The sequence below is a fragment of the Pelodiscus sinensis genome, unplaced genomic scaffold, assembly GCF_049634645.1.
Source record: "Pelodiscus sinensis isolate JC-2024 unplaced genomic scaffold, ASM4963464v1 ctg80, whole genome shotgun sequence".
NCBI classification, from domain to species: Eukaryota; Metazoa; Chordata; order Testudines; family Trionychidae; genus Pelodiscus; species Pelodiscus sinensis.
The window spans coordinates 440,246-464,075 of NW_027465901.1; the positions used below are offsets into that span (position 1 = coordinate 440,246).

The 23,830-nt window shown below is 47.8% G+C and overlaps 1 protein-coding gene across 2 annotated transcripts in view; it reads left to right on the forward strand.

Annotated features, from left to right (window-relative positions):
* Positions 1–2,165: 2,165 nt before the first annotated feature.
* The window catches only part of NRBP1 (nuclear receptor binding protein 1), a 78,163-nt gene continuing 56,498 nt past the window's right edge, over positions 2,166–23,830 (forward strand). For both annotated transcript variants that reach the window (XM_075916280.1, XM_075916281.1), the window contains exons 1-2: positions 2,166–2,311; positions 4,408–4,641. In XM_075916280.1, coding sequence (XP_075772395.1) covers positions 4,429–4,641 — 213 coding nt within the window. In that variant the 5' untranslated portion in view covers positions 2,166–2,311; positions 4,408–4,428. The remainder of the gene's footprint in view (positions 2,312–4,407; positions 4,642–23,830) is intronic.

Below are 23,830 nucleotides of genomic sequence, written 5' to 3' on the forward strand. Positions count from 1 at the left end.
CCACTGAGCTATCCCTCCCCCCAATACAGAACCTGATTTAAAGGATAGGTTACAAACCACAGATAAAAGCTTAGCAATTTCCCATTTGAGTTCTTTTAGAACCCTCGGATGAATGCCATCCGGTCCCGGAGATTTGTTAACATTAAGTTTTTCTATTTGTTCCAAAACCACCTCTAATGACACTTCAATCCGGGACAGTTCCTCAGATTCATCACCCACAAAGGATGGTGCAGATTTGGGAATCTCCCTAACGTCCTCAGTTAGCTCAGAGAGCTGGTAGGTAACATCCCATGGGAAGTAAGACTAAGGGGAAAAACAACTGAAGAGAGTTGGTGGTTTTTCAAAGGGATATTATTAAAGGACCAAAAGCAAACTATTCCACTGCATAGGAAAGATAGAAAGTATGGCAAGAGACTGCTGTGCCTTAGCCAGGAGATCTTGCATGATCTAAAAATCAAAGAGGAGTCGTATACAAGTGGAAACTAGATCAAATTACAAAGGATGAATATAAACAAATGAAAGTGTGTAGGAGTGAAATGAGAAAGGCAAAGGCAGAAAACGAGTTCAATCTAGCTAGAGACATAAAGGGTAACAAGAAGACATTCTACAAATATATTAGAAGCAAGAGCAACAAGAGTCCCCACTTGCTGCCTGTCTACACTGGCCGCGAGTTCTTGCGCAAGAACAGTGACGTTCTAATGTATGAAATCAGTGCTTCTTGCACAAGAACTATGATGCTCCCGCTCAGGAATAAGCCCTCTTGTGCAACTGTTCTTGCACAAGAGGCCAGTGTAGCCAGGCAACATGAATTTCCTGTGCAAGAAAGCCCTATGGTTAAAATGACAATCAGAGCTTTCTTGCGCAAGAGAGTGTCTACACGGTCAAGGATGCTCTTGCGCAAAAGCACATGCCAGGGTAGATGCTGTCTTCTGGAAGAGTTTTTGCACAAGAACTCTTCCGCGAAAGAGTTCTTGCGCAAAATCATGCCAGTGTAGACGTAGCCCTAGAGTCTAAGGGGGTCCATAAAATCCACTAACTCTGGAACCCCAGAAAAGTAAATCTGGCCTATGGGAAGTCTAAACCCCAGCCCTCCTTGTCCCTTCCCTTCAGCCTGTGGGGCTGGAATGCCAGAGGAGTGAGGTGTCTCAGTTGGGAGCACATCAGTGAGGGCGGAGGGGGAATTTGGATAAGGTTTTTGCTTCTCAATTGTGTGGTCTCCAATTTATTTTTCTGTGGGTCAGTGGCTCCTGACACAAAAAAGGAACCCCCACACCTGCCATATATAAAGAAAACATTGAAACCTTTTCCATTGGCTATGAATTAATATTTTATTTGATTTAAAATGAAGTATGATAAACTAATGTGGGAATGTTAAAGCGCTTAATCTGTTTAATAATTTAGATTTAACCAGTTTCCCTCCTTGTAGCACTTACAAAATGGCTTGGGTGTAATTATCTTATTAATAGTGAGTTTCCATTAGCAACTAATGGTCCACACAAAAGTTTACATTGAGCTAAGTGGTCTGTGTTGGGCCAAAAAGTTTGAAGCCCACTGGTCTAGCCCATCCCTGAGAGCTGTCTGTCCAACCTGCTCTTAAAACTTTCCACTGATGGAGAGTCCATCCCTGGTAACTAATTCCAGCCTTTCACCACCCTGGCAGCTAGGAAGTGTTTCCTAATGTCCAACCTAAACCTCCCTTGCTGCAACCTAAGGCCACTGCCTCGTGTCCCGTCCTCAGAGGCCAGGGAGAACAATTTCCCTCTTTCCTCCCCGCCCCCCCCAGGGGGTGCAAAGCCCCAAAGGACCCCAACTGGCCCCCTGCTGTGTGCAGGGGCCTCCGCCGCCCCCTCGTGCCGCTGCCGGAGAGGGGGAGGGGCAGGGGGCTGCCTGCCCCGCGGGCGGGGCTCTGTCCGCACCCCCGCCCGGGACCACCTGGGGGCGCCCCGCTGCAGCCAGGCTGGGTCCTGCCGCGGGGGCGGGGCGGGACTCGACGGCCGCTCGCGCGCGCGCGCGCCCTGTGACCGCCCCCGCCGCAGCGATGACGCGCCCTCTCCCCGGGGCCGCACGTCGGACCGCGCCGAGGCCCCGCCCCGCGCCGCACGTCAGACCGCGCCGAGGCCCCGCCCGCCTTCCGCCGGCCAAGGGGCGGGTCTGCGCGGCTGCCGTCCAATCGCGCGGCGGCGGCGGCGGCCCGGGCGTGCGCCATTGGCCCGGGCGGCCGGCCTCGAGCAGCAGGCTGCGTTGCGTCGCGTCGCGCGGCGGTTAGTGCCGCGGCTGTCGGCGACGAGAGCGCGAGGCCGGGCCCAGCCCGGTGAGTGTCAGCGGCTGGGGCGCTACGCGGGCCTCGTCCGGCCCGGGGAGGGCGGGGTCAGCCACGGGCCCGCGGCTGCAGAGCGCCGAGGAGGGGGCGGGGCGCTGGGTTCGGGGGGGCTGTGGGGAGGGCCGGGGGGGCGGGGCGCTGGGTTCGGGGGGGGCTGTGGGGAGGGGCGGGGCGCTGGGTTCGGGGGGGCTGTGGGGGGGGCGGGGCGCTGGGTTCGGGGGGGCTGTGGGGGGGGGGGGGCTGTGGTGGGGAGGGCCGGGAGCGGCGGGGTGCTGGGTTCGGGGGGGCTGTGGTGGGGAGGGCCGGGGGGGCGGGGCGCTGGGTTCGGGGGGGGCTGTGGGGAGGGGCGGGGCGCTGGGTTCGGGGGGGCTGTGGGGGGGGCGGGGCGCTGGGTTCGGGGGGGCTGTGGGGGGGAGGGCCGGGGTGGCTGTGGTGGGGGGGGCTGTGGTGGGGAGGGCCGGGGGGGGCGGGGCGCTGGGTTCGGGGGGGCTGTGGTGGGGAGGGCCGGGGGGGGCGGGGCGCTGGGTTCGGGGGTGGCTGTGGTGGGGAGGGCCGGGGGGGGCGGGGCGCTGGGTTCCGGGGGGGCTGTGGTGGGGGGGGCGGGGCGCTGGGTTCGGGGGGGGGCTGTGGTGAGGGGGGTGGGGCGCTGGGTTCGGGGGGGCTGTGGTGGGGAGGGCCGGGGGGGCGGGCCCTGGGTTCCGGGGGGGCTGTGGTGGGGGGGCGGGGCGCTGGGTTCTGGGGGGGCTGTGGTGGGGAGGGCCGGGGGGGCGGGGCGCTGGGTTCGGGGGGGGCTGTGGTGGGGCGGGGCGCTGGGTTCGGGGGGGGCTGTGGTGGGGCAGGGCGCTGGGTTCGGGGGGCCTGTGGTGGGGAGGGCCCGGGGGGGTGGGGCACTGGGTTCGGGGGGCCTGTGGTGGGGAGGGCCTGGGGGGGCGGGGCACTGGGTTCGGGGGTGCTGTGGTGGGGAGGGCCTGGGGGGGGCGGGGCACTGGGTTCGGGGGGCTGTGGTGGGGAGGGTCCGGGGGGGCGGGGCGCTGGATTCGAGGGGGCTGTGGTGGGGGGGGCCGGGCGCTGGGTTCGGGGGGGAAGGTCTCGGCCGGAGCTGGTGACCAGGCTGCAGGCTGGGCAGTATCTGACGCTCACCAGGTGGGACAAAGAGGACACATTATGGTAGCTGGAGCTTGAATGAGGAAGGAGCAATTGGTGCGTGGGGTCTGTGCCCATTAGCCATGGCCTAACTTGGGCACTTGCTGGGCGAGCCCTCCACCCCGCTGTTTTGACAATGCTTGTATAAATTAGCTACTTTTCCCTATAGCACACTCAGCCCCAAATCCCTCTCTTCATTCAGGCTTGTGGGTCTCTGGATCTACATAATTCTGCCCATGGTGCTGTTGGCTGGGTCCCAACCAACTTGTGCCAATGTGCAATATTAACTTTTTGTACATCTGGTAATGTTTAGAATAATGCAACTCTCTCAGCAACTAGATTTCTCCCTCGTAACCAGCTGCTTGCTGTTTAGCCTTTCCAGAAAGAAAGGTATGTGGAATAAATGGGAGAGAGGCGGGTCCTCCACACTGAATGACCCAAAATTATCTATAGGAGAATGGAAACAAACCAAATTGTTTGCACTCCAGTGGATGGATCAGTTTTCAGAAAGAATGTTCTCCCCAAGCTTTTGGGGTGTCTGCAGTACCTATGAACATGTGGGATGAGGTCACTAGTTGGGTCCAAAGCAGATAGGTGTTCAGCAGTTACACAGTTACGTGTGCCAGGCAGTGAGGGCGGCGTTCGGTTCCCCAGGAGCCAGTGTGCTCCAGGAACCGGCTTTTATACTGGCTCCCATCCGCCACCCTGTTCTTGAAGAGCTGGCCCGGGCCGCTGCCTCTGGTACAGGGTGAAGCAGGAGCCGCATGTAACTGTTTGGGTAGTTGATTATCGGTTGAAATGGCTACACTTTTACATCCTTAGTCAAGTCAAACTCTTCTTCCTGAGGGAGTTGACCTGAGCTGGAGTGGCTGTTCTTGGGAAATACCAGCTCAGCTCTGGGTGCTTAACTAGAGGTGGTATGTGAGTGTTGTCATGGTTTCTAGGTATTAGAATTGCATCTCACCATGTCTGAAGGAGAAGCCAAGCAGGTTCCCAGTAGTGGCTCAGACACAAAGCCAGAATCCACATCTTCTGGCCCAGGAATGACCTCCGTGTCCCCACCAGTGACTTCTACAGCTCCACCAGCGCCCCAAGAAGAGGAAGAGGAGGAGAGTGAAGATGAGTCTGAAATCCTTGAAGAATCCCCCTGTGGCCGGTGGCAAAAAAGACGTGAAGAGGTCAGTTCCCAGCAAATGACAGTGGGGCAGGGAACTTGTAATGATCTCTGTTGAGGGAATCAGACCTGAAAAATAGGGGGTCTGATGAGGATCAGAGGTGTGTGAGCTGGTGAAATTTTGTGCTTTTCATTTGAGTATAGGCAGAGTTTGGTGCTGGTATAGAGTTATCTACCCTGGAAGAAGAATGGGGGCATGAGGAAGCGTGGCCTTGATATGAGGAACTGCTCTGTGGTCTACTATCTAGACATGAACTAATCTGAGTAGCTCAGGTCATCCTGTCCTGTGTAGGATGTAAAATTTTGATTGATTGGCTAATTGAATAGTGACTATTCAATTAGTTGATAAGGGTGCCTCCGCCTTTGAAGTGTACCTACAGCTCCGTGGCAGTTGCCACTTCCAGGGCGAAAGCGCTCCATGCAGCACTACTGCTTTAAAGTACTCCTTCCTCTGATAGAGGCGTCAAGGAGGGGGGAAGCAACTAGTTGATTAGTGTTGATTGTCTGATAAGCGTTTACTTATTGGATAGTTGATTAGTTGTTCACATTGCTAGTCTTGTGGGTGGCATGTCTACTTCAAAGTGAGATGGACAGATCGTTGCCCAGGTATCTCTAAATGATGACTTTGAGCATTTGTCTGTCATGAGTTTGTTTTATTAGTAAGTTGTCCAGTCACAGCTTGGCTTCCTTCCTGAGCTGAACTGTTCCCTACCTCTCCCTCAGTAGCTTTCTCCTGTTAGTTCCTTGTGTCCTCCTATCCCTCACCCCCTCATTTCCAGATGGTAGTTTGCTTTGCCCTTGTTGTGAGAGAGACACATACACAATGTACCCTAGTGGTGGAGTTATCTCTTACCTAACCCCCCAGTAAGCTAATGAGAAATTCACAAGCCCCATTTGAAGATGATTTTTCCTCAGTCTACGAACTATAGAGTCCACAGGCCTATCTGTGGCCATTGCTTGTTAAGTGTTTGTTTTTCTTTTTATCCAAGATGGGTTAGTGTTAGTACAATGTATGTCTGAATGGGCAACAGAAAAGTGAGGGATGGGAAATGTGGCAACATTCTCACTAGTCCCTTTGTTGTTGGATTTCTAGAGCAGTGGCCAATTTGCATTTTGCTATCTTTGCTTTGGTAGTTGAATCAACAGTCACTCATCCCTCTGTCAGCTGGTGGCTGGACTCCTGGGGTACGTCTACACAGCAGCATTATTTTGGAATAACTCGCATTATTCTGAAATAACAAAGAGCATGTCTATACTTCAAGCCTTTGTTTCAGAGTAAAGGTGAGCTGGAAGACATACTCTGACTCCTGTATTCTTCGACTTTCTGCTGTGTAAGCTGTTTTGACTTAAGTTTTGCAATTGATGTATCTGAAGTTGTATAGCTTAATTTGACTTTAGCCCTGCTGTGTAGACATGCCCTTGTAGTTGTGGCTGTGCTTTGGGCTTGAATTGGTGCTTCAGATGGTGCAAAATACTGACTTTTAAACAGGGGTAGGCCATGTGAACTTATGTGCTGCTTGCTCTGCACCAAGTTCTTAGTGCATACTGTGGTTTTGTGGGCCTTCTGTAAAGCCCCCAGTGGGCTGTCACAGACTCCAGTTTCCTTCCATTCTCCACAATGACCCTTTCATTTCAGGCAGTCCTAGTTGTCTGTTCCCAGAGCTGACCTCCTGGACTTGTCTGTGAGGGGTCCTTGGGTCTAGGGTTGGCTTCCTTATCCAGACTGCTAAAATGAGGTTTAAGCAAGACACAACCCGTTGTCCCTTCTCAGAGCTTGGCCTTACTAGGGCCAAAGAGTGCAGTTACCTAGTACGTGGCATGAAGTATCTTCTCAGTGAAGTTGAGGCACTTCTTGTTTTCACACCTCAGAGGGTGAAGGTGAGTGTGAGGCTTGCTCACGGTGTTTATTTGGGCCTGCTAATACGTGTGAAATGACTTTGAGGGCATCTCCTTGGTGGGAGCACTAAGGAGGATATGTGCATGCAGTCCTAACTAGGGATGTTAGCGTATGGGCAAGTAAATGATTAACCAATAAGGCTGGATATATTGGTTAATCCTATCGACTACATGCACACACCCTGCTGCTGTGGGAGGGGAGGGGGAGAGAGAAGGTGGGAGCCAGCTATGAGCTCCATATCCCATGGAGCCCCTCCCCACCCCCAGCACTGCTGTCTCTGATAGAGAGGCAGCAGTGCAGGTGGGGAGGCAGGAGCCGGTATATGTGGGGAACGTGCGGTGCTTGAAGGGGGGGGAGGGTCTGGCTTAAAAGCTGGCTCCCCACAAGCACTGGCTTTGCAGAGCCACCTCTCCTCTCCCCCTCTGCGCTGCTGCCTCTGTATTAGAGGCAGTAGCGTGGAGGTGGGGGCAGGTGGGATGCTGGCGCAGGCTCGGCAGGCCTGGGCTCGCTGCAGACAGAGGCTGCTGTTGCCCTGTATCAGAGGCAGCAGCGTGCGCTGTCTCCTGGGAATCATCGAATAATCATGTAACCCCTAAGATCTTGTGTGGTTCGACAGTATCGAACATCCTCAGTCTTAATTTTGCCCACTCATCTGTGTGTGATGATAGTCTGCAGTTATGTAAACGCATGCTGTTTTCTTCATAGGACCCTGTCTTACTAAGTACCCAGGTTGGATGGTGTTTAAGGAACAAGGAGGCTGTTCAATATTTCTGTTTATCCTCTTACTTCACTATGTGGCTCCATGCCTTGCTGACTGAACACACACATCTCCACACATGGACTGGTCTCATATGCTTTCCATTGGCATATTGGAGTCTTGCAAAGGTTAAATAATATCTCTGCAGCATGCTTGTATGGTAGAGAGGGCTTTTGATGATATGGAAACTGAGAAACAGGCAGATGAAGGTCAAATCTTGCAAACCTCTCCCAACTGTGTGTTTTTTCAGAATGCTAGGTATTTCTGTGAAGTTAGAGGGGTAAATATTGCTCCATTTTATGATGGAAAACGTGAAACAAAAGAGCAAAGGGACCTGCCCAAGTCCACAGTGAGCTGGTGGCTGAGCCAGGATTAGAACTTGGGGCTTCCTGTCTCCACATTACTCCAGATCAAACTGCCTTCCTGGTAGAGATGCTGAGCACCTGCACCTCCCTTTGATTTCAGCTAAAGTTGTGAGTGCGTTCAGCACTTCTGAAAGTCAGGCTCCCTGTGTATCAAGTGGCGCACCCAGAAATGAGAACACAGCTAGTGGCTATTTATGCAAATTTTGGCTTGAGATGCCCAGTCATCACACAGGTGGTGTATGGGTTCGACAGAGCAGAGTTTTTGTTGTTTGGTTGTCATTAGCCGTAGAATCAGCCTTACTTTTCCAGCAGAAAAGCCTTCCTTAAGGCTTGTCTACATTGAGAAATTAACTGGAATAGCAGTAGCAAAATAAATTATTCCCAAATAGCTCCTTGTGTGCACACTATTCTGGAAAAAGTCATTTTATTCCAGGAAAAATTGCTATGGAAGTGCAGCAATTATTCTGGAATTAATGTGACTGATTCTGAGATACTTTTCACAGAAGGAGCTATTGTAAAACTGTTTTGCCCGTTTCCCTGTGTAGATAAGCTCTACCACCACCTCCTAATTTTTGCAGCAATCAGGCAGTGATCCTGTTTAAAACACTCAAGTCCTCTCACAGCTGATTGATTCCCTGAGCATCTGTCCTGTGCCCTTGAAAGAGGCAGATGCCCATGGAACCAAAAAGTTCGTGACCCATATATCATGATGTATATGCACAGGGGACCAGAATTAGTTATACAGGCAACCTTCATTCTATTGCCTTTCGTTTGAATTGTTGTCTTTGGGACCTAACTAGCATTCTCTTAATGTATATTGGTGTAAGTAACAGCCTAGATTTCTTTTAACTCTTCCCCCCCCCCCCATTCTATGTAATTACTTGCTTCCTACTGAGAGAGTACGTAGCAGTTGGAGAACACTGGATCTCTGGCAAGGTCCCAAGAGGTGGGTGAGTCTTCAGAGAGTTTGCTAAAAGAACGATAGCTCTTAGGTGTTTATCTTTTTTTACTGTATACTTCTTTGAGTACCAGTAGAACGTGTTCAGAAATGGTGGGTTTTTTGTACTGTGCTCTCTTAACTAGTCTTGCTACAGGACAGTCCTGCAAACTAAATAGTTTGTCACAACTGAGCAAAAAGTCTTAAAATGTTGCATGACTACCTCAGTATTTTTACTTCTGTGTTCCTCAGCTACTTTTCTTTCTTTCTTTCTTTAAAAATTTTTTGTTGAGAGAGAGAGAGAGAGTGCTGAGTGAATGGTGACATCCCACATTCACAGTTAGAGAGTTGGAAAAATTCTACATGCCAGAGAAAATTTAGACCTTATTTCCAGTCGGAGAGTAATTAACCATGGGAACTATTTACCTATGGTCATGGTGTATTCTCCTTCAGAGATAATTCTTAAATCAAGACTGGATGCTTTTCTAAAAGATCTGCTCTAGGAATTATGCTAGAGAACTTCCCCCAGATGTTCTGGCCTTAGAATCTAGGAATTAGTAACACACATTCATGGGTTGCTTGTTGATCCTAAGCATGTAATATGGTTACCTAGCAGCTTAGTATCGAATTACCCATTTGAAAGTTGCTTCAGATTCCCACCACAAGTTGTGTGCTTCTGGTGGTGGGTTTGGGGATGAAGTTTGGTGTTCTAGATGGGGATACCCGTGTCAGCAATGCACTCTGATATCTCCAAGATCTATCTTGCGTGGCAACAGCAGATTTAGACCACATCATTTTGTATGTATAGTTGAGATGTTTTCAGATGTGCATTACTTTGCCTTTATGAGCAGAGTTTCATTTGCTGTTTCCTGGTCCAGAGAAACAAGGTGGATAATGTTGTCCAGAAACTTGTCTGCATCCTAGTCTGAAGTGACCTATTCCTAGTCAATACAGGGATAGTTGAAATTAGGGATGTTAATGTGTAACTGGTTAACTGGTTACCCAGTAAGCATCACCCTTAATGGATGATGCTAACTGGGTAACAGTTAACCAGTACCCGGAGAACAGCCCCCTGCTTATGGCCTGCCATGGGTGGAGGGCTGCTTCCGAGCCCTTGTGTGGGGCAGCTGGGCAGGAGTAGTTCCTGCCCATGGCAGGGGGCTGCTCCAACCTGGGCTGGGGGGGGAGGAGGCGCATTTCAGCCCAGTTGGAGCAGCCCCCCAACTACCTGTGCTTAATCAGTTAACTGGTTAAACTTAATATTTATTAAACAGGATTTTACATCCCTAGTTGAAATCCTCCCTTATTGTTGGGTTTTCTGTTTTTGTGTCCCCATCCTGACCAGGTCATTGGTAATATGTTCATAGACTCATAGACTTTAAGGTCAGAAGGGACCATTATGATCATCTAGTCTGACCCTCTGCACAATGCAGGCCACAGAATCTCACCCACCCCCTCCTAGAATAATCCTCTCACCTATATCTCAGATATTGAAGCCTTCAAATAGTTTGAAGACCCCAGGATGCAGAGAATCCTCCAGTTGTGATCTGTGCCCCATGCTACAGAGGAAGGCGAGAAACCTCCAGGGCCTCTGCCAATCTACCCTGGAGGAAAATTCCTTCCTGACCCCAAATATGGCAGTCAGCTGAACCCTGAGCATGTGGGCAAGACTCACTAGCCAGACACCCAGAAAATTCTCTATAGTAACTCCTATCATCCCTCCATTGACCTATTTACCACTGATAATGAATGGTCAATTAGTTACCAAGATCATGTTATCTCAGCAAACCATCCCCTTCATAAACCCATCTAGTTTAATCTTGAAGCCAGATAGATCTTTTGCCCCCACTACTTCCCTTGGAAGGCTGTTCCAGAACCTCACTCCTCTAATGGTTAGAAACCTTCATCTAATCTCAAGTCTAAACTTCCTACTAGCCAGCTTACATCCATTTGTTCTTGTGTCCACATTGGTATTAAACTTAAATAATTATTCTCCCTCCCTGGTATTTATCCCTCTAATATATTTAAAGAGAGCAATCATGTCCCCTCTCAGCCTTCTTTTGGTTAAGGTAAACAAGTCATTCCTTGGATCATCCTAGTGGCCCTTCTTTGTACCCGTTCCAGTTTGAATTCATCCTTCTTAAACATGGGAGACCAGAACTGCACACAGTATTCCAAATGGGGTCTCACCAAGGCCTTGTATAACAGCACTAACACCTCCTTATCCCTACTGGAAATACCTCGCCTAATACATCCCAAGACCGTATTAGCCTTTTTCACAGCCATGTCACAGTGGCGGCTTATAGTCATCCTATAATCAACCAGGACTCTGAGGTCCTTCTCCTCCTTCATTACTTCCAACTGATGTGTCCCCAGCTTATAACTAAAATTATTTTTATTAATCCCTAAATGCATAACCGTACACTTCTCACTATTAAATTTCATCCTATTGCTATCACTCCAATTTACAAGGTCATCCAGATCTTCCTGTATGATAGCCTGATCTTTTTTTGAATTGGCAATACCTCCCAACTTTGTGTCATCCGCAAATTTTATCAGGATACTTCCACTTTTGGTGCCAAGGTAAGCAATAAAAAGATTAAATAAAATTGGCCCCAAAACTGATCCCTGAGGAACTCCACTAATAACCTTCCTCCAACCTGACAGTTCACCTTTCAGTATGACCCGCTGTAGTCTCCCCTTTAACTAGTTGCTTATCCACCTCTCAACTTTCATATTAATCCCTATCTTTTCCAATTTAACCAATAATTCCCCATGTGGTACTGTATCAAATGCCTTACTAAAGTCGAGGTAAATTAGATCCACTGCATTTCCTTTATCTAAAAAATCTGTTACTTTCTCAAAAAAGGAGATCAGGTTGGTTTGGCACGATCTACCTTTTGTAAAACCATGTTGTAATTTGTCCCAATTGCCATTAACCTCAATGTCTCTAACTACTTTCTCCTTCAAAATTTTTTCCAAGATCTTGCATACTACAGATGTTAAACTAACAAGGCCCATAGTTACCCGGGTTGCTTTTTTTCCCTTTCTTAAAAGTAGGAACTATATTAGCAATTCTCCAGTCAAATGGTACAACCCCTGAGTTTAGAGATTTATTAAACATTTTCGCTAATGGACTTGCAATTTCATATGCCAGTTCTTTTGCTATTCTTGGATGAAGATTATCTGGGCCCCCCCGATTTACTCCCATTAAGCTGTTCAAGTTTGGCTTTTACCTCGGATATGGTAATATCTACCTCCATATCCTTAGTCCTATTTGTTATGTTACCATTATCCCTGAGCTCTTCATTAGCCTCATTAAAAGACTGAAGCAAAGTATTTGTTTAGATATTGGGCCATTCCTAGATTATCCTTAACCTCCACTCCATCCTTAGTAATTAGAGGTCTGTCGTCTTCTTTTTGTTTTTTTCCTGTTTATACGGCTATAAAACCTTTTACTATTGGTTTTAATTCCCTTTGCAAGGTCCAACTCTACCTGACTTTTAGCCTCTCTCACTTTGTCCCTACATGCTCTAACCTCAATAAAGTAGCTTTCTTTACTAATCCCTCCCATCTTCCACTCCTTATATGCTTTCTGCTTTTTCTTAATCACCTCTCTGAGGTGCTTGCTCATCCAGCTTGGTCTAACACACCTACCTATAAATGTTTTCCCTTTTCTTGGGATACAGGCTTCTGAAACTTTAACTTAAAATAATCCCAGGCCTCCTCCACCTCAAGATCCATAATTTCTTTAGTCCAATCAACTTTCCTAATTAATTTCCTTAATTTATTAAATTTAGCCCTTTTGAAATCAAAAACCCCAGTCTCAGATTTATTTTTGTTTATCCTTCCATTTAATTTGAACTGAATTAGCTCATGATCACTCGAGCCAAGGTTGTCCCCTACAACCATTTCATCTATGAGGTCCTCGCTACTCACCAAAACCAAATCTAAAATAGCATCCCCCCCTTGTTGGTTCAGCAACTACTTGATGAAGGAATTCATCAGCTATCACATCTAGGAAAACCTGAGCCCTATTATTATTACTAGCCTTGTTCTCCAGTCTATATCTGGAAAGTTGAAATCTCCCATGATTACGCAGTTTCCATGAGTATTTACTTCATTAAAAACATTGAAGAGGTCTCTATCTATATCCAGATTGGATCCTGGTGGTCCAAGCACTGTTCCTGCTTCTGCACTCATTATAACACACCCCAAGCACTGTTCCTGCTTCTGCACTCATTATTTAAGCAAGGAATTTCTGTCCATAGAGATTCAGTGGTAAAGTTTGAATTGCTTCCGATTTTTATATTTAGCTTTTTCACATACACTAGTGGGGAAGTGTCACTGACTTATTCTTTCATTTCTGTATGTAGTTTACTCTGTTATTACTGTGTAAATTATCATTATTCTACCAAGTTTCTGTGGTACCTATATCAGTAACTTCATTTTTCATCAGTCCGTCAGGTTCACCCATCTTAGTACTTGGGCTTCTAGTATTTGTATGCAAGCACTTACAACATTTGTGGGCACTTAATTGTCTGCCTTCATGTGGTGTAATTCAGTGGGACTGTTTCGTTTGACTGTTTCTCTTCAGCTTTCGGGTGCTAGAGGCGGACTTCGGCTGGGAGGTGCTTACCTAGGGGCTCCCAGCCAGCAGTGCCACAGGAACCTGAGCCTCCCTGCCTGTGTGCTGGGTGGGCTGCTCCATGTGGCTCTGTTTCAGAACAGGGAGGGAAAAGGAAGTGAGGAGGCTTCATTTGCTGCCTCTGCCTTCTGCAAAATTTCTCAGCTGCTATTGGCAGGAAAATGGCCAATGAGAACTGAGGGATTTCAGTAGGGGATAGGGACATTACGTAACACTTTCCCTTTCCTGCCCAGACTGCATAGCAATTAGCAGCCATAAGAATAACAAGACTGGGTCAGATCAAAGGCCCATCTAGCCCAGTATCTTGTCTGCTGACAGTGGCTAATTGCAGATGCCCCAGAGGGAGGGAACTGTCAAGCAATCCTTCTCCCATCACCCATGCCCAGTCTCTGACTGACAAGCTAGGGACACCATTCCTACCCATCCTTGCTAATAGCCATTGATGGACCTAACCTCCATGAGTCTATCTAGTTCTCTTTTTGAACCCTGTTAAAGTCCTGGTCTTCATAACATCTTCTGGCAAGGAGTTCCACAGGTTGACTGTGTGCTAAGGGAAGAAAAATTTCCTTTTGTTTGTTTTAAATCTGCTGCCTATTAATTTCATTTGGTAACTCCAAGTTCTTATATTGTGTGAATAAGTAAATAACTTTTCCTTATTCACTGTTTCCACACCAGTGATGATTGTATAGACTCTATCATATCCCCCCTTTGTCTCCTCTTTTCTAAACTGAAAAGTACAAATCTTTTTAATCTTTCTTCATATGGGACCCGTCCCAAACCCCTAATAATTTTTGTTGCCCTTTTCTGAACCTTTTCCAATGCCAATATATCTTTTGAGTTGGGGCAACCACATGTGTATGAAATATTCAAGATGTGGACGTACCATGGTTTTGTATAGAGGCAATAAGATATTCTCTGTCTTATTCTCTATCCCCTTTTTAATGATTCCTAACATACTATTTGCTTTTTTGACTGCTGCTGCACACTGAGTGGATGTTTTTAGAGAACTATCCACAATGATTCCAAAATCTCTCTTGAGTAGTTGTAGTGAAATTAGTCCCCATCAAATTGTATGTATAGTTGGGATGATTTTTTCCAGTATGCTTATTTTACGTTTATCAGCATTCAATTTCATTTGCCATTTTGTTGCCCAATCACTTAATTTGGTGAGATCTTGTTGAAGCTCTTCACAGTCTGCTTTGGTCTTAACTACCTTGAGCAGTTTGGTATCTGCAAATTTTGCCACCACACTGTTTGCTCTCTTTCTCCAGATCATTTATAAATAAATTGAATAGGATTGGTCTTAGGACAGACCCTTCGGGGGACCCTAGTAGTTACTTCTCTCCACTTGGAAAACTGACCATTTATTCCTACCCTTTGTTTCCTGTCTTTTAACCAGTTATCAGTCCACGAAAGGTCCTTCCCTCTTATCCAGTGAAAGTTAGCAGGCTGCAGCAGCTTTCTAGTAAGTGTGCCAGCGAGGCGGCTGAGGGCCTGTTTTGGCAGCTGGCTGGTCAGATCCGGTCCACTAGCCACCTCTTGCCCACCCCTGCTCTAAGGGATATGTCTGTCTGAATTGTATACATCTCTGTACGTTTTGTCTTTCTCCCAGACCTTAACTTAAAAATTCCTCTGTGGTATTTTAATTTGACATACAAGCAGTCTGGGTCTATTTAGGTTTAAGTGGAACCCGTCATGCCTGTACAGGCTCCTCTTTTCCCAGTAAGTCCCCCAGTTCCTAATAAATCTAACCCCCTCCTTCCTGCACCCCTGTCTCATCCACGCCTCGAGACCCTGCAGGCTTTGCAGGCGGAACTGGTAGCATTTAAGCGTGTGCTCTTGTGGTGAACTAGACTTCAGTCACTTATCTATAGCTGTCTAAATTTGGCCTCACAAACTCCTCTCCAGCTTTTCTCTATTGCTGTATCAGAGGCAGCACCATGGGGCGGCAGGCGGGAGCCGTTTTTTAAATTTGCTTCCTGCATGGATGAGCTCCTGCCTGCCACCCTGAGCTGCTACCTCTGTATCAGATAGCTCCCCTGTGTGCTCTTCATTTGAAACTCAGACCCGCCACTCTGTGTTTTAAATGGGGAGACCGTTGTGGGAGGGGAGCAGGAGTTTGTTGCAGTTAACCCGGACCGCTAACCGATAAGCAATAGTGTATTGGCTAAATCAGGGATTGTCAACCTCTTTTCAAACCAAAGAACCAAACTGTATCAAAATTCAGAACAAGTGGTCAGCAAAGAGCTGTATAAGAATACCCACTTGCATGACTGAAAATATACAATGTATATTATTGATAATTGACATGATCGGGGCTTGACAAGCTAGTCAATCTACTCACCCGGGGCGAGTAGATTTTAAGTCGGCACGGCTCCGCAGTGCAATCAGCGAATGCGCAGAGAGGTCTGCTCATGCGCAGCATGCCAAACCACGTGGTTGGCGAGCAGGGCTCACTGCTGTTTGTCAAGCCCTGGACATGATTAATAATAGCCCAAATGAAACATTGTACTCACAGACTTTATTTAACAAGACATCTGTTGCTGCGTCTTTTTGTACATTTCTTTGAAGTTTACATCATAACTGGTCAAATCCAGCTTTGTGCAATGCATTCAGGTTATCTTCTGTCAATCTTGTGACAAAGGGCTGGTGATGCGGGGGTGCAGGAGTCTGGTTTGGGGTATACAAGGGGTTCAGGGCAGGAGATTGCTGTGTATGATGGATTGAGGGCAGAAGGGTGGGGGGTGTGGGGGTGCAGGAGTGTTATGGCAGGGACTGGGAATGTGTGGGTGCATGAGTTTGGGGATGTGGGAGGGTTGGTGTGTGGGGGCGTGCAGGAATGTTATAATGCTGCAGCCAGATGAGGGCTGACCCCCAATTGGGGGCTTGTTGTCCAGGGTTCATTTTTAAATCAAGCAAAATATTATGTCCAACACACAAGATTTCAGTGTTGTGTTTGTTTATGGCAGGGTGGGGAACCTTTATTGGGTTGGGGGCTAGTGACCCACAGAACAGTCAGTTGGGGGCTACACAAGTGAGAAGAAAAAAAAAATCCCCAATGCTCACTGATGTAACCCCCCCAACTGAAACACCTCACTCTTCTGATGCTCTTGCCCCATAGTGGGGGAAAGGGTGTGGAGGACCTAGGTTCAAGGCTTCAGGCCAGGTTTACTCCTGTGGGATTCCAGGGTTAGTGGATTTTGTGCCACTTCCAGGCTTTGGGTTGGGGCCAAAAATGAGGCATTAAGTGTGCGGGACAGGGCTGCCAGTGAATGGGATAGGGATAGGAATAGGGTTGCCAGATGGTTTCAGAAAAAATACCGAACAACAACACAAACATGCCAGGAAAAAGTTTGTTGGAGGGGGAGAAGCACCCTGAGAATTAAACAAAAAAACCGACCAAACAAACCCCACCGTGACTCCTTTAAAAACCTTGTGGTGAGGCTTTTTGGCCCTAATAGGCTGCCGGCAGCCGCCCACCATCTTGCCTCCCTGTGCTAGGTCAGACAGCTCCCCTGCGGAACCCAGTAAGCACTAGAGTTGCTAGGCTGCCTCCGTATTGCGCCGGAGAGCCTGGGATTTTTGCCTCCTGGCCAGGAAAAAATCAGAAAGTACCAGACATTTTAGGTGTCCGGTATTTTCTGTTTTTTTTTTTTCTGGACAGGAGGTGAAAATAACGGACTGTCTGGTTCAATATCAGACACCTGGCAACCCTAGATGGGAGTGCAGGATCTGGGTGGGTGGTGGATTTTAAGAGGGGATGAGAGTGCAAGGTCTGGGCTGGGGGCAGAGGTTGCCTGGTAGGGGGGATTTTGGCCAGGAAGTAGAGGACAGGGGGTGCCTGGTCAGGAGGAAGAGGGAATTTTGGCCAGGGAGCAGAGGACAGGGTGTGTCTGGCCAGATGGCAGGGGAGATTTTGGCCAGTGGGCTGGGGGCAGGCTGTCTGGCAGAGGGTATGAGTGGTGGAGGGGTCTGGGCATGAGGAGGTGGGGGGCACTTGTTTTCGCATGGAAACTACAGACCAGTTAATTTAACTTCTGTGCCAGGAAAAATAATGGAGCAGGTAATTAAGGAAACCATCTGCAAACACCTGAAAGATAATAAAGTGATAGGTAACAGCCAGTATGGATTTGTAAAGAACAACTCCTGTCAAACCAATCTGATAGCTTTCTTTGATAGGATAAAGAGTCTTGTGGATAAGGGAGAAGTGGTGGATATGGAATACCTAGACTTTAGTAACAAAGACTCCAACTATCTTACCCATTACAAAGATAGCTTCCCCAATTATCACCTCCAATACTATTAGCTCACAGACATCTCCCCTTCCCCACCTCTAATATCATTAACTCACTAGCATTCACCTTCCTTCCCCCCCCCCCCCACATCCCCCTTCTGTTCTGTAATGTGATTTGTCCTTTTCATGTGTGTTCATTTTTTTTAAAATTGTATCCTTTGGTATATATGGTTGTGACTATTTTCTTCCATTATTTGATCTGAGGAAGTGGGTCTGGCCCACGAAAGCTCATCATCTAATAAACCATCTTGTTAGTCTTTAAAGTGCTACATAGTCCTGTATTTTGTTTCAGCTACACCAGACTAACACGGCTACATTTCTATCACTAGACTTTAGTAAGGCATTTGATAGGGTCTTGCATGACCTTATCAATAAACTAGGCAAATACAGTAGATGGAGCTACTCTAAGATGGGTGCATAACTGGCTGGATAACACTTCTCAGGGTATGTCTACACTACAGCGTTATTTTGAAATAGCTTATTTCGAAATAACACGTCTACACACAAAATGCATTTCGAAATAGCTTTTTGCTATTTCGAAATAGCACATCCACACTGAGTGGACGCTGAATCGCATTTAAGGTCATCCGGAACCAGGTCCAGCAGGGCATCAAGTCAGGAGCTACTTTGTGTGGATGGTGCCTGAGGCTATCTGAGGCCTGATCTTAAAGGGACCCACCCCCCAGACAACTAGTTCTCAGGTTTCCCTGCTTGCTTGCCTACCTCGATGAGGGACAGCAAAGCAGTTTGTCTCTGCGTGCCCCTCACTCGGGACACCACAGCACTCTGCAACATGGAGCCAGAGCTGCGACGCGTTGCTGCGAGCCTGGCTGTACTGTCTGTAGGCTTCCATCCGGGAGGTCCATTGGGGGACTGTCAGTATCCAGGAGACCCTATGGGAGAGTTTCTACCCTGAGGAGCACTAAGAGCCTCCCTGGTCTGCCCCACTGGGGGCTTGTGCCTCATTCCTCCCTCACGTCCTTCCACTTATTTCCCCCCCACACGCCACCATTCCTGATGTAAAATAAAATACTCATATTTTCATGAACACAAACTCTCTTTATTTAACAAAACTGGTGGGGGGGGAATGAAAGTCTGGTGCGACTGGGAAAGGAGGCAGGAGAGGAGAAGAGAGAGGGTGGGAGAGGGTAGGGGGAAACCTGGGAGTAAGGGGGAGCGGAAACTCAGGGTTTGGGGGGGGGTCTCGCTGAAGCAACTTGATTTTCATGCAAACCTGCTCCTGGGTTCACATATGGCCTTCGGTGGCCAGGCTGGCAGCTATCCTGCCATAGACGGCCACGTTCCTCCATCTAATGCTGAGATCATGGATGTTGGGGGCATCCCTCCCAAACCTGAATAAGGTCCATGATCTCCATTCTTGGCCAGGAAGGCACTCTCCTGGCAAACAGCTCCTGGGGAGTGGTGGAGGGCTGGCTACCTGTGGCTTGCTGTCTCATGTTTTGGGGCCACTAGGTCGGGGCAGTGACTGCTGGCTCTGGGCTGGTAGGCTTGGAGCTGGCCCAGGCACTGTGGCCAGAGTCAACGCCTTTAAGGGCTCCGGGGAGGTGGGAGGGAGAGGAGTGTTCTTGATTGAGGCTGGAGTGGCCATCAGGGCACCCTGGGAAAGCTGGAGGCCTCCTATTTCGAAATAAGTGTCTACACAGCACTTATTTTGAAATAGCTATTTAGAATTTGGCATTACTCCTCTTAGAATGAGGTTTACCAAATTCGAAATAAGCGCTCTATTTCAAATTAATTTCGAAATAGCGGTTTGGCTGTGTAGACGCTAGTAAAGTTATTTCGAAATAACGGTTGTTATTTCAAAAAAACTTTGCTGTGTAGACATACCCTTAGAGTAGTTATTAATGGTTCATAATCCTGCTGGAAGGGTGTAACAAGTGGAGTTCCTCAGGGGTCTGTTCTGGGACTGGTTCTGTTCAATATCTTCATCCACAATTTAGATGATGGCATAGAGTGTACAATTAAGTAATTATTCTGTACACATGCAGAATGGGAAGCTGAAACAAAACAGGACTATGTAGCACTTTAAAGACTAACAAGATGGTTATTAGAATGGGAAGCGACTGTCTAGGAAGGAGTACTGCAGAAAGTACTATAGAGAACTTTCTGGGTGTCTGGCTGATGAGTCTTGCCCCCATGCTCAGGGTTTAGCTGATCGCCATATTTGGGGTTGGGAAGGAATTTTCCTCCAGGGTAGATTGGCAGAGGCCCTGGAGGTTTTTCGCCTTCCTCTGTAGCATGGGGTAAAGATCACAGCTAGAGGATTCTCTGCATGTTGGGGTCTTCAAAGTATTTGAAGGCTTCAATATCTGAGATATAGGTGAGAGGATTATTCTAGGAGGGGTGGGTGAGATTTTGTGGCCTGCACTGTGCAGGGGGTCAGACTAGATGATCACAATGGTCCCTTCTGACCTTAAAGTCTATGAGAAAGGGATCTAGGGTCATTAGTGGACCACAAGAATGAGTCAACAGTGTGATCCTGTTGCAAAAATAGCAAACCTGATTCTGTGATGCATTAGCAGGAGTGTTGTGAACAAGACATGAAGTCACTCTTCCACTCTAATCTGCGCTGATTAGGCCTCAATTGGAGAATTGTCTAGTTCTGGGCACCACATTTCAAGAAAGATGTGGATTAATTGGAGAAGGTCCAGAGAAGAGCAACAAGAATGATGAAAGGTCTAGAGAACATGAGCTATAAGGGAAGACTGAAAGAATTGGGCTTGTTTAGTTTAGAAAAGAGAAGACTGAAAGGGGACATGATAGTGGTTTTCAAGTACCTAAAAGAGGGAGACAAATTGTTCTCCTTGGCCTCTGATGACAGGACAAGAAGCAATGGGCTTAAACTGCAGCAAGAGAGATTTAGTTTGGACATCAGGAAAAACTTCCTAACTGTCAGGGTGGTGAAACTCTGGAATAAATAGCCTAAGGAGGTTGTTGAATCTCCATCACTGGAGATATTTAAGAGCAGATTAGATAGACATCTATTAGGGATGGTCTAGACCAGTGTTTGTCAACCAGTGATATGCGTACTCTTGGGGGTACTTGAGAGAAGTCTGGGAGGTACAGCAACACAACTGAAATTGAAACAAAAATTCAAGTTTTACCATGCTTTATTATTTTTATACTTTTTACACCCAAAAATTTCATTGCCCAACCAGCTATGATTAAGTTGTTTAAACAAATTAGTTGCAATGGTAGAAAAAAATGATCTGAAAACTGTAGGTACTGGGATAGTGATAGAGATGTAGCCATGTTAGTCTGGGGTAGTTGAAGCAAAATGCAGGACAATGTAGCACTTTAAAGACTAACAAGATGGTTTATTAGATGATGAGCTTTCGTGGGCCAGACCCACTTCCTCAGATCAAATAGTCAGTACTGTACTGTAGGTACTGGGGATACTTAACTTTTTGTTGTTGTTGAAGAAGAGTACTTTCTAAAAATAAAAGGTTGAGAAACACTGGTCTAGACGGTGCTTGGTCCTGCTGTGAGGGCAGTGGACTGGACTTGATGACCTCTTGAGTGCCCTTCCAGTTCTACTGTGCTATGATTCTATGGTTGTAAGTGTATTAAGACATTGCAGCCATTTATAAAGTATCTGTGCTCATCTTCCTCACTTGATATCTAAATTGGCCCTGTCCCAAAGTGCTTCCAATCTCCGATGCATTTGAACAGTGTTTAATACAACAGGACGTAAGCCTGATTGGAGCCTCTGGGTTTGTGCGGTACACTGCGAAGAGGGGAAGCCTCCCAAAACACACTAATGAGTCTGAGTTTGGATCAGTTGACTTGGGTTCTTGGAGCACAGGACTTGGAGTTATAAAACTGCAGTTTTGAGGCTTTGGCTGGTGCACTGAGCCCTTCCCATCTTGCAATTTTATAATTCTGTGAGCCCAAGTCAGCTGACTTGAGCCAGCTGTTTATATAGTGGAGGCCTTTTACTGCAGAGTAGACCTAGTGAGTGCTTTATAGTATCAAGATTTTGTATGTCAGTAAAGCATTACTAGTCATAGTAGAAGATGGTCTAGAAATTACAGGTGCTGATGTAAGGTAATGGGATGACCAAGTCATTGGGATGTTGAAATAAGAGAAATAGAGGTGTAGCACTGCAAGAGATCTCAGAGATAGAGTCCAAGCTAGGAATGTAAAACCCCATTAAATCCGTTAACTAGTTAAATGTTCTGCTAGCCAGACTCCACTTCCACACATACTGCTGACTCATGTTTAGCTTGTGGTCTGCTATGACCCCTAGATCTTTTCTCTTTCCTAGATAGTCATTTCCCATTCTGTATGCGTGAAACTGATTGTTCCTTCCTAAGGGGAGCACTTTGCATTTGTCCTTATTAAACTTCATCCTGTTTACTCAGACCATTTCTCTAGTTTGTCCAGATCATTTTGAATTATGACCCTCTCCTCCAAATCAGTTGCAACCCCTCCCAGCTACATATCATCTGCAAACTTAGTAAACATACTCTCTATGCCAGTGGTCCCCAACCTTTCAAGGTTGCCGGGCGCCAGGGGGCGGGGCCGTTTGCCTGCCGGGCGCCAGGGGGCGGGGCCGTTTGCGCCCTGGGGGCAGCTCCCCCCCATAGCCGCATGCCTGGGGGCGGCCCCCCCCATAGCTGCATGCCCAGGTCCGGCGCTCCCCCCGCCCAGCGCCGCGCGCTCGGGGCCGGCGCTCCCCCCGCCCAGCGCCGCGCGCTCGGGGCCGGCGCTCCCCCCGCCCAGCGCCGCGCGCCAGGGGCCAGGCCAGCCCCGAGCACGTGGCGGGCGCATGGAAATGCCCCCGCAGGCGCCATGGCGCCCGCGGGCACTGTGTTGGGGACCACGGCTCTATGCCAATATCTAAATCATTGATAAAGAAATTGAACCGAACCCGTCCCAAAACTGACCCCTGCGGAATCCCACTTGTTATGGCCTTCCAGCATAGAATCATAGAATAATAGGACTGGAAGGGACCTCAAGAGGTCATCGAGTCCAGCCTCCCGCCCTCAAGGCAGGACCAAGCTCCGTATACACCATCCCTGACAGATGTCTATCTAACCTGTTCTTAAATATCTCCAGAGAGGGAGATTCCACCACCTCCCTTGGCAATTTATTCCAATATTTGACCACCCTGACAGTTAGGAATTTTTTCCTAATGTCCAATCTAAACCTCCCCTGCTGCACTTTAAGCCCATTACTCCTTGTCCTGTCCTCAGAAACCAAGAGGAACAAATTTTCTCCTTCCTCCTTGTGACACCCTTTTAGATATTTGAAAACCCCTATCATGTCCCCCCTTAATCTTCTTTTTTCCAAACTAAACAAGCCCAGTTCATGAAGCCTGGCTTCATAGGTCATGTTCTCTAGAACTTTAATCATTCTTGTCGCTCTTCTCTGTACCCTTTCCAATTTCTCCACATCTTTCTTGAAATGTGGCGCCCAGAACTGGACACAGTACTCCAGCTGAGGCCTAACTAGTGCAGAGTAGAGCGGCAGAATGACTTCACGAGTTTTGCTTACAACACACCTGTTGATACAACCTAGAATCATATTTGCTTTTTTGGCAACAGCATCACACTGTTGACTCATTCAACTTGTGGTCCACTATGACCCCTAGATCCCTTTCCGCCATGCTCCTTCCTAGACAGTCGCTTCCCATCTTGTATGTATGGAACTGATTGTTTCTTCCTAAGTGGAGAACTTTGCATTTCTCTTTATTAAATCTCATCCTTTTTACCTCTGACCATTTCTCTAACTTGCTAAGGTAATTTTGAATTATGTCCGTATCCTCCAAAGAAGTTGCAACCCCACCCAGTTTGGTATCATCTGCAAACTTAATAAGCGTACTCTCTATCCCAATATCTACATCATTGATGAAGATATTGAATAGTACGGGTCCCAAAACAGACCCTTGCGGAACTCCACTTGTTATCCCTTATAGAAGCCACATCTAAGTTGTATTTCCCCAGTTAATTGATTTTAGGGATGTTGAATATCGGTTAATTGAATAGTTGATTAACCTCATGAATTTTTATTGGTTAGTCATCTATTCTCTAGTCCCAGGGAATGAGGCCGGCAGTCAGTGCACTACATCCTCACTCCTGAGGAGCCCCCAGCCGCTCCGTGCTGCTGCTGCCTCTATCGGAGGCAGCAGTATGGGGTGCCAGGTGGGAGCTGGTCCATGAAGGGAGCCAGTTTAAAAACCAGCTCCCCTTGTGGACTGGCTGCCTGTCATCCTGAGCTGCTGCCTAGTGTAGGGTGGCAGCAGCCCCTGACTGGGGGAAAGCGGGGCTTG